The sequence below is a fragment of the Salmo salar genome, chromosome 01 (genome assembly GCF_965601325.2).
Source record: "Salmo salar chromosome 01, fSalSal1, whole genome shotgun sequence".
In the NCBI taxonomy this organism is placed as follows: Eukaryota; Metazoa; Chordata; class Actinopteri; order Salmoniformes; family Salmonidae; genus Salmo; species Salmo salar.
Genome location: NC_138291.1, coordinates 116,915,329 through 116,932,368, shown reverse-complemented (window position 1 = coordinate 116,932,368; position 17,040 = coordinate 116,915,329). Strand labels below are relative to the sequence as shown.

The 17,040-nt window shown below is 46.5% G+C and overlaps 1 protein-coding gene across 2 annotated transcripts in view; it reads left to right on the top strand.

Annotated features, from left to right (window-relative positions):
* LOC106591860 (dedicator of cytokinesis protein 1) overlaps nt 1–17,040 on the top strand; it is a 747,377-nt gene that overhangs the window by 102,218 nt on the left and 628,119 nt on the right. For both annotated transcript variants that reach the window (XM_045687698.2, XM_045687696.2), the window contains exons 19-21: nt 6,216–6,313; nt 11,116–11,205; nt 13,985–14,085. In XM_045687698.2, coding sequence (XP_045543654.2) covers nt 6,216–6,313; nt 11,116–11,205; nt 13,985–14,085 — 289 coding nt within the window. The remainder of the gene's footprint in view (nt 1–6,215; nt 6,314–11,115; nt 11,206–13,984; nt 14,086–17,040) is intronic.

Here is a 17,040-nt window from a genome sequence, read left to right as displayed (position 1 = left end):
TTACACACCCTCCATCCTCCCCCTACTATATTACACACCCTCCATCCGCCCCCCTACTATATTACACACCCTCCATCCTCCCCCCTACTATATTAAATACCCTCCCCCTACTATATTACACACCCTCCATCCTCCCCCCTACTATATTACACACCCTCCCCCCTCCCCCTACTATATTACACACCCTCCCCCCTCCCCCCTACTATATTACACACCCTCCATCCTCCCCTCTACTATATTACACACCCTCCCCCCTACTATATTACACACCCTCCATCCTCCCCTCTACTATATTACACACCCTCCCCCCTACTATATTACACACCCTCCATCCTCCCCCTACTGTTTTACACACCCTCCATCCTCCCCCTACTGTATTACATACCCTCCCCCTACTGTATTACACACCCTCCATCCTCCCCCTACTGTATTACACACCCTCCCCCTACTATATTACACACCCTCCATCCTCCCCCTACTATTTTACACACCCTCCATCCTCCCCCCTACTGTATTACACACCCTCCATCCTCCCCCCTACTATATTACACACCCTCCATCCTCCCCCTACTGTATTACACACCCTCCAACCTCCCCCCTACTATATTACACACCCTCCATCCTCCCCCCTACTACACACCCTCCAGCCTCCCCCTACTATATTACACACCCTCTCCCCCCCTACTATATTACACACCCTCCATCCTCCCCTACTGTATTACACACCCTCCATCCTCCCCCCTACTGTATTACACACCCTCCATCCTCCCCCCTACTGTATTACACACCCTCCATCCTCCCCCCTACTACACACCCTCCATCCTCCCCCTACTATATTACACACCCTCCCCCTACTATATTACACACCCTCCATCCTCCCCCTACTATATTACACACCCTCCATCCTCCCCCCTACTATATTACACACCCTCCATCCTCCCCCCTACTATATTACACACCCTCCATCCTCCCCCTACTATATTACACACCCTCCATCCTCCCCTCTACTATATTACACACCCTCCCCCCTAGTATATTACACACCCTCCATCCTCCCCCTACTGTATTCCACACCCTCCATCCTCCCCCTACTGTATTACACACCCTCCATCCTCCCCCTACTGTATTACACACCCTCCATCCTCCCCCTACTGTATTACACACCCTCCATCCTCCCCCCTACTATATTACACACCCTCCATCCTCCCCCCTACTATATTACACACCCTCCATCCTCCCCCCTACTATATTACACACCCTCCACCCTCCCCCTACTATATTACACACCCTCCATCCTCCCCCCTACTGTATTACACACCCTCCATCCTCCCCCTACTGTATTACACACCCTCCATCCTCCCCCTACTGTATTACACACCCTCCATCCTCCCCCTACTATATTACACACCCTCCATCCTCCCCCTACTATATTACACACCCTCCATCCTCCCCCTACGGTATTACACACCCTCCATTCTCCCCCTACGGTATTACACACCCTCCATTCTCCCCCTACTATATTACACACCCTCCATCCTCCCCCCTACTATATTACACACCCTACATCCTCCCCCCTACTATATTACACACCCTCCATGCTCCCCTCTACTATATTACACACCCTCCCCCCTACTATATTACACACCCTCCATCCTCCCCCTACTATATTACACACCCTACATCCTCCCCCCTACTATATTACACACCCTCCATGCTCCCCTCTACTATATTACACACCCTCCCCCCTACTATATTACACACCCTCCATCCTCCCCCTACTGTATTACACACCCTCCATCCTTCCCCTCTACTATATTACACACCCTCCATCCTCCCCCTACTATTTTACACACCCTCCATCCTCCCCCTACTGTATTACACACCCTCCATCCTCCCCCTACTATATTACACACCCTCCATCCTCCCCCCTACTATATTACACACCCTCCATCCTCCCCCCTACTATATTACACACCCTCCACCCTCCCCCTACTGTATTACACACCCTCCATCCTCCCCCTACTGTATTACACACCCTCCATCCTCCCCCTACTGTATTACACACCCTCCATCCTCCCCCCTACTATATTACACACCCTACATCCTCCCCCCTACCATATTACACACCCTCCATCCTCCCCCCTACCATATTACACACCCTCCATCCTCCCCTCTACTATATTACACACCCTCCCCCCTACTATATTACACACCCTCCATCCTCCCCCTACTGTATTACACACCCTCCATCCTCCCCCTACTGTATTACACACCCTCCATCCTCCCCCTACTGTATTACACACCCTCCATTCTCCCCCCTACCATATTACACACCCTACATCCTCCCCCCTACTATATTACACACCCTCCATCCTCCCCCCTACTGTATTACACACCCTCCATCCTCCCCCCTACTATATTACACACCCTCCATCCTCTCCCCCATTTCATTGATCTTAATGGAAGCGTTACTAGTGGTTTCCTCTACCTCATCTCAGTTTAAATATCTTTAATGTGGTTCCCTGTGGACAGCCAGACAGCTTCACGGATATTCCAGTCTCCAGCCTCTTTCCATCTGAGATGAAACTCTCCTTTTAATTAAGCTGGAGTTATGTGTCCGCCAGCCCTGAGAGCTGACAGTATTGGTGAGGTGAAGAGAAGTGGCTGTGGTCTGTTCTCTTCCTAGGGTGTTGGCTCTGCAGTCGTGAGACTTTGTCACAGGCAGGAGGACAGCTTGAGAACTAGCGAGATGAAATGACCTAAGAGATCATCTGCTGTGCCTCCTCTCTACTTGTAGTGGTCAGAAAAACAGACGTAGGAGCCTTGTGGAGCCCCTCTCCTCTGCTCATCCACCTACCTCTCCCCCCTGCTGGCTGAGCCCCTCTCCTCTGCTCATCCACCTCCCTCTCCCCCCTGCTGACTGAGTCCCTCTCCTCTCCTCATCCACCTCCCTCTCCCCCCTGCTGGCTGAGTCCCTCTCCTCTCCTCATCCACCTCCCTCTCCCCCCTGCTGGCTGAGCCCCTCTCCTCTGCTCATCCACCTACCTCTCCCCCCTGCTGGCTGAGCCCCTCTCCTCTGCTCATCCACCTCCCTCTCCCCCCTGCTGGCTGAGCCCCTCTCCTCTGCTCATCCACCTCCCTCTCCCCCCTGCTGACTGAGTCCCTCTCCTCTCCTCATCCACCTCCCTCTCCCCCCTGCTGGCTGAGCCCCTCTCCTCTGCTCATCCACCTCCCTCTCCCCCCTGCTGGCTGAGTCCCTCTCCTCTCCTCATCCACCTCCCTCTCCCCCCTGCTGGCTGAGTCCCTCTCCTCTCCTCATCCACCTCCCTCTCCCCCCTGCTGGCTGAGTCCCTCTCCTCTCCTCTCCTCTCCTCTCCTCTCCTCTCCTCTCCTCTCCTCTCCTCTCCTCTCCTCTCCTCTCCTCTCCTCTCCTCTCCTCTCCTCTCCTCTCCTCTCCTCTCCCTCCTCTCCCCCCGCTCTCCTCATCCACCTCACTCTCCCCTCTGCTGGCTGAGCCCCTCTCCTCTGCTCTCCTCATCCACCTCTCTCCCCTCTGCTGGCTGAGCCCCTCTCCTCTCCTCTGCTCATCCACCTCCCTCTCCCCCCTGCTGGCTGAGCCCCTCTCCTCTCCTCTGCTCATCCACCTCCCGCTGAGCCCCCTCCTCCCTCTCCTCTCCTCTGCTCTGCTCTGCTCTGCTCTGCTCTCCTCATCCACCTCACTCTTCTCTCTGCTGGCTGAGCCCCTCTCCTCTCCTCTGCTCATCCACCTCCCTCTCCCCCCTGCTGGCTGAGCCCCTCTCCTCTCCTCATCCACCTCATCTACCGCCCTGCTAAATGACTCACTACTGTAAGTCTCTCTGGATAAGAGTCTGCTAAATGACTCACTACTTACTGTAAGTCTCTCTGGATAAGAGGGTCTGCTATATGACTCACTACTGTAAGTGACTCTGGATAAGAGAGTCTGCTAAATGACTCATTACTGTAGTCTCTCTGGATAAGAGTCTACTAAATGACTCATTACTGTAAGTCTCTGGATAAGAGAGTCTGCTAAATGACTCCCTACTGTAAGTCTCTCTGGATAAGAGAGTCTGCTAAATGACTCACTACTGTAAGTCTCTCTGGATAAGAGAGTCTGCTAAATGACTCACTACTGTAAGTCTCTCTGGATAAGAGAGTCTGCTAAATGACTCACTACTGTAAGTCTCTCTGGATAAGAGAGTCTGCTAAATGACTCACTACTGTAAGTCTCTCTGGATAAGAGAGTCTGCTAAATGACTCCTTACTGTAAGTCTCTCTGGATAAGAGAGTCTGCAAAATGACTCACTACTGTAAGTCTCTCTGGATAAGAGAGTCTGCTAAATGACTCACTACTGTAAGTCTCTCTGGATAAGAGTCTGCTAAATGACTCACTACTGTAAGTCTCTCTGGATAAGAGAGTCTGCTAAATGACTCACTACTGTAAGTCTCTCTGGATAAGAGAGTCTGCTAAATGACTCACTACTGTAAGTCTCTGGATAAGAGAGTCTGCTAAATGACTCACTACTGTAAGTCTCTGGATAAGATCCAGACAAGACTGGATCAGGGGACAGGATCAGGGGACTGGATCAACAGCCTGTCAGGGCCAAATTGCTTTCTCCTGCTTTGAGAGAGAGTAGGCTACAGCAGTGCTTTCAACAGTGGGTGGACTCAGTCTCCATCACTGACTGGATAGATGTCTCCTCCAGCCCAGTATGTGATGTGACTCCTCCATCTAAAACAGAGAATACTCTTCACTTCCTTTTACCTTTATGATTTCATTCATTCAATACAATGCTATGCAACGACTCTCCTCTCCATCTCTCCACTTTCCTCTCTGGTTCCATCTGTATCAGAATTCATTATGGTCTCAAGAGCCACAGATTGTCCTGAGTGATGCCAACAAGTCTTCAACATAACACCGCTTAATACATAGAGATGAATGTTCTAACAAGACCCACAGATTGTCTAATCCCACCAAGGTGGACTGCCTGCCTGTCTGTCTGCCTGCCTGTCTGCCTGTCTGCTTGTCCGTCTGCTTGTCCGTCTGCTTGTCCGTCTGCTTGTCTGTCTGCTTGTCTGTCTGCTTGTCTGTCTGCCTGCCTGCCTGCCTGCCTGCCTGCCTAATCATATCCACAATTAATTCATCTTCCTTGAGATTTTACACTTCATTCTAATGGGGATTCTGAACACACTTTGGCAGACATTTTGATAAAACATGTTTTATTTCAAACTAATTGAGACATACTGGGGGAGTAATGCTAATGACTATCTTCATCACCCATCTAGTGTAGAAACAGTCTGGTGTAGAAACAGTCTGGTGTATAAACCATCTAGTGTATAAACCATCTAGTGTATAAACCATCTAGTGTAGAAACCATCTAGTGTAGAAACCATCTAGTGTATAAACCATCTAGTGTATAAACCATCTAGTGTAGAAACCATCTAGTGTAGAAACCGTCTGGTGTATAAACCATCTAGTGTAGAAACCATCTAGTGTAGAAACCATCTAGTGTAGAAACCATCTAGTGTATAAACCATCTAGTGTAGAAACCATCTAGTGTAGAAACCATCTAGTGTATAAACCATCTAGTGTAGAAACAGTCTGGTGTATAAACCATCTAGTGTATAAACCATCTAGTGTAGAAACCATCTAGTGTAGAAACCATCTAGTGTAGAAACCATCTAGTGTAGAAACAGTCTGGTGTATAAACCATCTAGTGTAGAAACCGTCTAGTGTAGAAACAGTCTGGTGTATAAACCATCTAGTGTAGAAACCGTCTAGTGTATAAACCATCTAGTGTAGAAACCGTCTGGTGTATAAACCATCTAGTGTAGAAACCATCTAGTGTATAAACCATCTAGTGTAGAAACCGTCTGGTGTATAAACCATCTAGTGTAGAAACCGTCTGGTGTAGAAACCGTCTGGTGTAGAAACCGTCTGGTGTAGAAACCGTCTGGTGTGTATGAAACAGTCTGGTGCAGGAAACAGTCTGGTGCAGGAAACAGTCTGGTGTATAAAACCTGTCTTCCTGTTCCTCTCATTCAGTCCAATCTACAAGGTTTGTCTCAGATGTTGTTGAGTAGAGCTGACATCTTTCCTCTAAAAGCCGGGCTGTCATTGTAAATCACAGTTAGACATGAATAAAGGTGAAATAACATCTGTCTTTCCTCTCTTCTGTTTGTTATGTCTCGTATAGTGGATCTGTTGGGCCTGCTGAAGTGGCGCTCCAACACCAGCCTGCTACAACAGAACCTCCGACAGCTGATGAAGGTCGAGGGAGGTGAGGTCGTCAAGGTGAGAGGTCAAAGTTCATAGGTAACACAGTATGACCCATTAGGAGTTTTTACATTTGTATTATTTAACCAGTTCAGCCCATTTGAGGTCAACTGACCTCTTTCAAGGGGAGACCTGACCAAGAAAGCAGCTTGGGACCCTGAGTTCCAGAGGAAGGGGTTTGTATTCTCTGTATAGAGGTTCCATTTTAGTATCTCTCCCTTGATCAGTGTTAACAAGGCTCACTGTTATGCCTTGGCAGTCTTTCTCCCTGTGAATTCCCATTCCCATTTTGTTTTTAATAAACTATACTATCAGCCTAATGACCGCTGTCTCAGGAAACACATCCCCTTTATGGTTGTGAGGTCTGGGGTCCGCTCACCAACCAATAATTCACAAAATAGGACAAACACCAAATTGAGAATTAGCATGCAGAATTCTGCAAAGAAATATCCTCCGTATTGTGAGGTTGTAGATAAACAGAGGAAAAACTACCTGACAACTATGAAAAGCTCAAACCAAGTTTATTCACCCAACGGGACAGACAGCTGAACAGAGACATGTTCTCAGCAGCACTAGTATACAGACCCCACTTAAGGGGAAGTGTCCTCCTCTTCTTTCTAAACATTATGTCTTTGTTGCTCGGCAGGAAGTTAATTTATCTGGGTAATAAACTGTTCCTTCTCCCTCGGGCCCCATTCCTCACTACTCCACATCTCTCCACCCTTATCAGTGACCTGACCTCGGGCCCCATTCCTCACTACTCCACATCTCTCCACCCTTATCAGTGACCTGACCTGACCTCGGCCCCCATTCCTCACTACTCCACATCTCTCCACCCTTATCAGTGACCTGACCTCGGCCCCCATTCCTCACTACTCCACATCTCTCCACCCTTATCAGTGACCTGACCTGACCTTGGGCCCCATTCCTCACTACTCCACATCTCTCCACCCTTATCAGTGACCTGACCTCGTCCCCCATTCCCCACTACTCCACATCTCTCCACCCTTATCAGTGACCTGACCTCGGCCCCCATTCCTCACTACTCCACATCTCTCCACCCTTATCAGTGACCTGACCTCGGGCCCCATTCCTCACTACTCCACATCTCTCCACCCTTATCAGTGACCTGACCTCGGCCCCCATTCCTCACTACTCCACATCTCTCCACCCTTATCAGTGACCTGACCTCGGCCCCCATTCCTCACTACTCCACATCTCTCCACCCTTATCAGTGACCTGACCTCGGGCCCCATTCCTCACTACTCCACATCTCTCCACCCTTATCAGTGACCTGACCTCGGCCCCCATTCCTCACTACTCCACAGCTCTCCACCCTTATCAGTGACCTGAACTCGGCCCCCATTCCTCACTACTCCACATCTCTCCACCCTTATCAGTGACCTGACCTGACCTCGGCCCCCATTCCTCACTACTCCACATCTCTCCACCCTTATCAGTGACCTGACCTGACCTCGGGCCCCATTGCTCACTACTCCACATCTCTCCACCCTTATCAGTGACCTGACCTCAGCCCCCATTCCTCACTACTCCACATCTCTCCACCCTTATCAGTGACCTGACCTCGTCCCCCATTCCTCACTACTCCACATCTCTCCACCCTTATCAGTTACCTGACCTGACCTCGGCCCCCATTCTTCACTACTCCACATCTCTCCACCCTTATCAGTGACCTGACCTGACCTGACCTCAGCCCCCATTCCTCACTACTCCACATCTCTCCACCCTTATCAGTGACCTGACCTGACCTCAGCCCCCATTCCTCACTACTCCACATCTCTCCACCCTTATCAGTGACCTGACCTGACCTCGGCCCCCATTCCTCACTACTCCACATCTCTCCACCCTTATCAGTGACCTGACCTGACCTCGGGCCCCATTGCTCACTACTCCACATCTCTCCACCCTTATCAGTGACCTGACCTCAGCCCCCATTCCTCACTACTCCACATCTCTCCACCCTTATCAGTGACCTGACCTCGTCCCCCATTCCTCACTACTCCACATCTCTCCACCCTTATCAGTTACCTGACCTGACCTCGGCCCCCATTCTTCACTACTCCACATCTCTCCACCCTTATCAGTGACCTGACCTGACCTGACCTCAGCCCCCATTCCTCACTACTCCACATCTCTCCACCCTTATCAGTGACCACAACCATGTGATTGCCTTTCTCTTACTCAGTAACATGCCAAGCCCCTGGATCATATCCAACCTTAATTGACCCCCACCATATACATTCCTCCTACAGATATCCATTAACTTCTGGTGTTGCAAGTATTTCAAATTACAACCCAACAACTGAAACCAGACTGTGGCCCTCCTCCTTTCCATAGGATACCTGATGACTAACAGTAACATGTCCCCTCTCTCAGTACCATGAACAAGGATATTTCAAGTTTACAATTCAGAACCCATCAGTATACAACGTAAAACACCAAATAATGCATGCAGAGCAGAATTCAACTCAAATCAAAATGTAGTTGTCACGTGCGCTGAATACAACAGGTGAAATGAATACAACACCTTACAGTGAAATGCTTACTTACAGGCTCTAACCAATAGTGCAAAAAAGGTATTAGGTGAACAATAGGTAGGTAAACAAATAAAACAACAGTAAAAAGACAGGCTATATACAGTAGAGGCTACATACAGTAGAGAGATTATATACAGTAGAGGTTATATACAGTAGAGAGATTATATACAGTAGAGAGGCTATATACAGTAGAGAGGCTATATACAGTAGAGGTTATATACAGTAGAGAGGCTATATACAGTAGAGAGGCTATATACAGTAGAGAGGCTACATACAGTAGAGAGGTTATATACAGTAGAGGTTATATACAGTAGAGAGGTTATATACAGTAGAGGTTATATACAGTAGAGAGGCTACATACAGTAGAGAGGTTATATACAGTAGAGGTTATATACAGTAGAGAGGTTATATACAGTAGAGAGGTTATATACAGTAGAGGTTATATACAGTAGAGAGGCTATATACAGTAGAGAGGCTATATACAGTAGAGAGGCTACATACAGTAGAGAGGTTATATACAGTAGAGATTATATACAGTAGAGAGGCTATATACAGTAGAGAGGCTATATACAGTAGAGAGGCTATATACAGTAGAGAGGCTATATACAGTAGAGAGGCTACATACAGTAGAGAGGCTACATACAATAGAGAGGCTACATACAGTAGAGAGGTTATATACAGTAGAGAGGCTACATACAGTAGAGAGGCTACATACAGTAGAGAGGCTACATACAATAGAGAGGCTACATACAGTAGAGAGGTTATATACAGTAGAGAGGCTACATACAGTAGAGAGGCTACATACAGTAGAGAGGCTACATACAGTAGAGAGGCTACATACAGTAGAGAGGTTATATACAGTAGAGAGGCTATATACAGTAGAGAGGTTATATACAGTAGAAGCTATATACAGTAGAGGCTACATACAGTAGAGAGGTTATATACAGTAGAGAGGTTATATACAGTAGAGAGGTTATATACAGTAGAGAGGTTATATACAGTAGAGAGGCTATATACAGTAGAGAGGCTATATACAGTAGAGAGGCTATATACAGTAGAGAGGCTATATACAGTAGAGGCTATATACAGTAGAGAGGCTATATACAGTAGAGGCTATATACAGTAGAGGCTATATACAGTAGAGAGGCTATATACAGTAGAGAGGCTACATACAGTAGAGAGGCTACATACAGTAGAGAGGTTATATACAGTAGAGAGGTTATATACAGTAGAGGCTATATACAGTAGAGGCTACATACAGTAGAGAGGCTACATACAGTAGAGAGGCTACATACAGTCGAGAGGCTACATACAGTAGGAAGGTTATATACAGACACCGGTTAGTCAGGCTGATTGAGTTAGTATATAGTGTACATGTAGATATGGTTAAAGTAACTATGCATATTTGATGAACAGAGAATTAGGCCGATACCCACTAATTATCAAAATCCCGAAAAGAGCCGTTCAATTCTAGAACCACCTAAAAGGAAGGGATTCCCAAACCTTCCATAACAAAGCCATCACCTACAGAGAGATGAACCTGGAGAAGAGCCCCCTAAGCAAGCTGGTCCTGGGGCTCTGTTCACAAACAGAACTACAGAGCCCCAGGACAACAACACAATTAGACCCAAACAAATCATGAGAAAACTAAAAAATATTGCTTTACACATTGGAAAGAATTAACATAAAAACTGAGCAAACTAGAATGCTATTTGGCCCTAAACAGAGAGAACACAGTGGCAGAATACTTGACCACTGTGACTGTCCCAAACTTCAGGAAAGCTTTGACTATGTACAGACTCACTGAGCATAGCCTTGCTATTGAGAAAGGCAGCCGTAGGCAGACCTGGCTCTCAAGAGAAGACAGGCTATGTGCACACTAGCTCCAACAGTGCAGTAATACATAGCTAAATGCTTGTGTTTATAGCTATATATATGTATATATGTATGTATTTGTGTGTGTGTGTGTGTGTGTGTGTGTGTGTGTGTGTGTGTGTGTGTGTGTATGTGTATATATATATATGTATGTGTATATATATGTATGTGAATATACAGTAGTGATATTATATATAAAATGCTGTGTATAGACAGTAGTGATATAGGATGGTGATATATATATATATATATATATATATATTCTGAAATGGCAACCTCTTGCCCATATCGTGTACTGCTTTTGGCAGAGCCCTATAAGGGAATAGGGTGCCGTTTGAGACGTGGACTGTATCCTCTCTCTGTTGTAACACGTTGTGTTTGTTGTAGTTTCTGCAAGACACCCTTGATGCCCTGTTCAACATTATGATGGAGAACTCAGACAGTGACACGTTTGATACCCTGGTGTTTGATTCCTTGGTAAGTAGCGCTTGTTTTAAAACACACACATCAAATATTGGATTTTGTTCTGTTTCGTGTGTAGGATATTCTACTTTTATACCACACTGTGACGCTGTGACCGTGTCATATAGCTGTGCCTCATACACATTACTAATGTATGCATGTGTTGTCAAACAGAAAGTCAACATAGATTCACAGTGTCCCGTGTGGACAAACAGAATACAGAGAAGTTGTCCCAGATTGTCTCTCTGCCTCTGGTCTGCCTCAGGCATTGTGTGGATTTGAAAGTATGCTAAATACACACCTTAACACCGTAAAGGAATGCTAGCTATGTGCCAGAGACAAGACAGGTCCTGGGTTAGAGACAACCAGAGGACAGGGAAAATGGGACTCCTACCTGTTGGGACTCCTACCTGTTGGGACTCCTACCTGTTGGGACTCCTACCTGTTGGGGACTCCTACCTGTTGGGGACTCCTACCTGTTGGGGACTCCTACCTGTTGGGGACTCCTACCTGTTGGGGACTCCTACCCGTTGGGGACTCCTACCCGTTGGGGACTCCTACCTGTTGGGGACTCCTACCTGTTGGGGACTCCTACCTGTTGGGGACTCCTACCCGTTGGGGACTCCTACCCGTTGGGGACTCCTACCCGTTGGGGACTCCTACCTGTTGGGGACTCCTACCTGTTGGGACACCTACCTGTTGGGACTCCTGCCCGTTGGGGACTCCTACCCGTTGGGGACTCCTACCTGTTGGGACACCTACCCGTTGGGGACTCCTACCCGTTGGGGACTCCTACCTGTTGGAAGTCCTACCTGTTGGGGACTCCTACCTGTTGGGGACTCCTACCTGTTGGGGACTCCTACCTGTTGGGGACTCCTACCTGTTGGGGACTCCTACCTGTTGGGGACTCCTACCTGTTGGGGACTCCTACCTGTTGGGGACTCCTACCTGTTGGGGACTCCTACCTGTTGGGGACTTCTACCTGTTGGGGACTCCTACCTGTTGGGGACTCCTACGTGTTGGGACTCCTGCCCGTTGGGGACTCCTGCCCGTTGGGGACTCCTGCCCGTTGGGGACTCCTGCCCGTTGGGGGCTCCTGCCCGTTGGGGACTCCTGCCCGTTGGGGACTCCTGCCCGTTGGGGACTCGTACCCGTTGGGGACTCGTACCCGTTGGGGACTCCTGCCCGTTGGGGACTCCTGCCCGTTGGGGACTCGTACCCGTTGGGGACTCGCACCCGTTGGGGACTCCTGCCCGTTGGGGACTCCTGCCCGTTGGGGACTCCTGCCCGTTGGGGACTCGTACCCGTTGGGGACTCCTGCCCGTTGGGGACTCCTGCACGTTGGGGACTCGTACCCGTTGGGTCTCCTGCCCGTTGGGGACTTCTGCCCGTTGGGGACTCCTGCCCGTTGGGGACTCCTGCCCGTTGGGGACTCCTGCCCGTTGGGGACTCGTGCCCGTTGGGGACTCGTGCCCGTTGGGGACTCGTGCCCGTTGGGGACTCCTGCCCGTTGGGGACTCGTGCCCGTTGGGGACTCGTGCCCGTTGGGGACTCCTGCCCCATGGGGACTCCTGCCCGTTGGGGACTCCTGCCCGTTGGGGACTCCTGCCCGTTGGGGACTCGTACCCGTTGGGGACTCCTGCCCGTTGGGACGCCTACCTGTCAATTCTCAGAATGCATTTAACTACAGCACTATATTGCATACAAATAACACATGATATAGTTGTGTATAATGTGTATATAACTTATAATCAGTGCTTATAACACATGATATAGTTGTGTATAACGTGTATATAACCTATAAACAGTGGTTAACACATGATATAGTTGTGTATAATGTGTATATAACTTATAAACAGTGCTTATAACACATTATATAGTTGTGTATAATGTGTATAACCTATAAACAGTGCTTATAACACATGATATAGTTGTGTATTTAACTTATAAACAGTGCTTATAACACATGATATAGTTGTGTATTTAACTTATAAACAGTGCTTATAACACATGATATAGTTGTGTATACAACTTATAAACAGTGCTTAAAACACATTGTAACATGAATTAATGAGCTCATTTGCAGTAGTAAGTCTAATAGATAACGTTCCACTTAATGATTAAAGTTTTAGAACCATCAGATCGTAGTCTATACTACAGATAAGCTATATCACAGGGTGGATCATTAATTGGATATTACGTTACACACACACACACACACACACACACACACACACACACACACACACACACACACAGAAACAAATACATTGAAAACATGCATGAGCTCCTACAGCCCGACGGTCCATGGATTTTTCCAGCCAGCTAGACAGTCTAATTACAATATCTCTCTAAAGCTGAAAGAAGTAGTCGACTGAATGTCTCTACATTAATAGAGCTGTTTCTAGTCCTATATAATATTAAATCATCATCACAATGTCTTTGTGGCTATTTCATTGATTTACCTAATGACTCACCTTATTGTACAATGCCTGTATCAGCAAATGTTATATATGTGGGTTTGTAATAGCCTACTATGACTAGGTAATTACCGGTCGGGCCTGCTCCTCTTATCCAGAGAGAAACTACAGACACAAAGACTAGATTATCTGGGGAAAGAATAGAATAGAGAAAATTGTCTTTTTATTATTTCCAATCTCATTTCATTTCCCTTCTCTCCCTTTGTCCATTTTCAATGAGAAAGAAAACGTCTAGTTTTTTTCCTCCCAACTCTGATGTGACATACGGTTTGTGTTTTAATGAATTTGTGTCTGTTTTTTTATTATTTTGGCAGGTATTCATAATTGGACTCATTGCAGACAGAAAGTTTCAGCACTTTAACCCTGTCCTTGAAACCTACATACGGAAGCATTTCAGTGCTACTCTGGCGTACACGTGAGTACAGCTTATTACTGACAAAACATTAGGAACACCTGCTCATTCCTTGATGTACACTGACCAGGTGAAAGCTATGATCCCTTATTGATGTCACTTGTTAAATCAGTGTAGATGAAGAGGAGGAGACAGGTTAAAGAAGGATTTATAAACCTTGAGACATGGATTGTGTATGTGTGCCATTCAGAGGGTGAATGGGCAAGACAAAATATTTAAGTGCCTTTGAACGGGGTATGGTAATAGGTGGGAGGCGCACCGGTTTGAGTGCGTCAAGAACTGCAACGCTGCTGGGTTTTTCCACACTCAACGGTTTCCTGTGATTATCAAGAATGGTCCACCACCCAAAGGACACCCATCCAACTGGACACAACTGTAGGGTGCATTGGAGTCAGTATGGGCCAGCATCCCTGTAGAACGCTTTTAAACACCCTTTAAAGTCCATTCTCCGACGAATTGAGGCTGTTCTGAGGGCAAAAGGTGTGTGTGTGTGTTGGGGGGAGGTGTTCCTAATGTTTTGTCCACTCACTGTATAATGAGTGGAGGGATGATTGGTCCTTTTTCCTGGGAACTCGGGCCTGGACGGTGTTTTCATCATGCTGCTTCTTCTTCTCATGGTTAGATCATAACCCTGTACCAAGGATATGTGCATAACGAGGGACTCCATCGGCATGCCAATAGCTGTTAATAAATGCTGTACGCGTTCAATGTGAACAAATACAACTGAACACAATGTAGGAGCCACGCGTCTCGGTGCAGTGGGTTTTGTAACGTGTTTCCAGAACATCTTACCACTTCCCAGAATGGGTCATCAACTGCTTCAATCTGAATAGTGGATTTCACCAGGAAGCAGACCACGGTCCTAAACAACTATGTAGATAATGCAGAGAAGTTAAATGTACAGCTATATGAACAGAACGAGCTGTATAGTGTTAAGTATTTACAGTGCATTCGGAAGGTATTCAGACCCCTTCACCCCCCCCCCCCCCACCAAAAAAAAATGTTTTACGTTACAACCTTATGCTGAAATGGATTATTTTTATATTATTATTATTTTTGTCACCCACTCATCAATCTACACACACTACCCTATCATTTGCAACTTTGTATAAAAAAAAAAATTATAATAAAAAATATCAAATTTACTTAAGTATTCAGACCCTTTACTATGTACTTTGTTGAAGCACAGCTTGGCACAGCTGTATTTATGGAGTTTGTCCCATTCTCCTCTGCATATCGTCTCAAGCTCTTGTCAGGTTGGATGGGGAGTATGAAATAACACATATGGAATCATATAGTGACCAAAAAAGTGTTAATATATATTTTATTTTTGAGATTCTTCAAATTAGCCATCCTTTGCGTTGTGAACAGCTTTGCATTCTCTCAACCAGCTTCATGAGGTAATCACCTGGAATGCATTTCAGTTAACCGGTTTGCCTTGTTAAAAGTTAATTTGTGGAATTTCTTTGAGCCAATCAGTTGTGCTGTGACAAGGTAGATGTGGTATACAGAAGCTAGCCCTATTTGGTAAAAGTCCATAGCAAGAACAGCTCAAATAAGCAAAGAGAAACGACAAACCATCATTACTTTATTAAGACATGAAGGTCAGTCAGTACGGAACATTTCAAGAACTTTTAAAATTTCTTCAAGTGCAATCGCAAAAAACCATCGAGGTTTTATTTCATAGTTTTGATGTCTTTACCATTATTCTACAATGTATAAAATAGTAAAAATAAAGAAAAACCCTTTAATGAGTAGGTGTTCTAAAACAAGTGACCAGTAGTATATATGTTCAACAATTCAAATCACATTTTATTGGTCACGGAAACACATACAGTTGAAGTCGGAAGTTTACATACACCAAATTAGCCAAATACATTTAAACTCAGTTTTTCACAAATCCTGACATTTAATCCTAGTAAAAATTCCCTGTCTTATGTCAGTTAGGATCACCACTTTATTTTAAGAATGTGAAATGTCAGAATAATAGTAGCGAGAATGATTTATTTCAGCTTTTATTTCTTTCATCACATTCCCAGTGGGTCAGAAGTTTACATACACCTAATTAGTATTTGGTAGCATTGCCTTGTTTAACTTGGGTCGTTTGGGTATGTTTTGGGTAGCCTTCCACAAGCTTCCCACAATGAGTTGGGTGAAATTTGGCCCATTCCTCCTGACAGAGCTGGTGTAACTGAGTCAGGTTTGTGGGCCTCCTTGCTCGCACACGCTTTTTCAGTTCTGCCCACAAATGTTCTATAGGATTGAGGTCAGGGCTTTGTGATGGCCACTCCAATTCCTTGACTTTGTCCTTAAGCCATTTTTCCACAACTTTGGAAGTGTGCTTGGGGTCATTGTTCATTTGGAAGACCCATTTGCGACCAAGCTTTAACTTCCTGACTGATGTCTTGAGATGTTGCTTCAATCTATACACATAATTTTCCCTCCTCATGATGCCATCTATTGTGTGAAGTGCACCAGTCCCTCCTGCAGCAGAGCATCCCCAAAACATGATGCTGCTACCCCCGTGCTTCACGGTTGGGATGGTCTTCTTTGGCTTGCAAGCCTCCCCCTTGTTCCTCAAAACATAACGATGATCATTCTGGCCAAACAGTTCTATTTTTGTTTCATCAGACCAGAGGACATTTCTCCAAAAAGTACGATCTTTGTCCCCATGTGCAGTTGCAAACCGTAGTCTGGCTTTTTTTATGGCGGTTTTGGAGCAGTGGCTTCTTCCTTGCTGAGCGGCCTTTCAGGTTATGTCGATATAGGACTCGTTTTACTGTGGATATAGATACTTTTGTACCTGTTTCCTCCAGCATCTTCACAAGGTCCTTTGCTGCTGTTCTGGGATTGATTTGCACTTTTCGCACCAAAGTACGTTCATCTCTAGGAGACAGAACACGTCTCGTTCCTGAGCGGTATGACGGCTGCATGGTCCCATGGTGTTTATACTGGCGT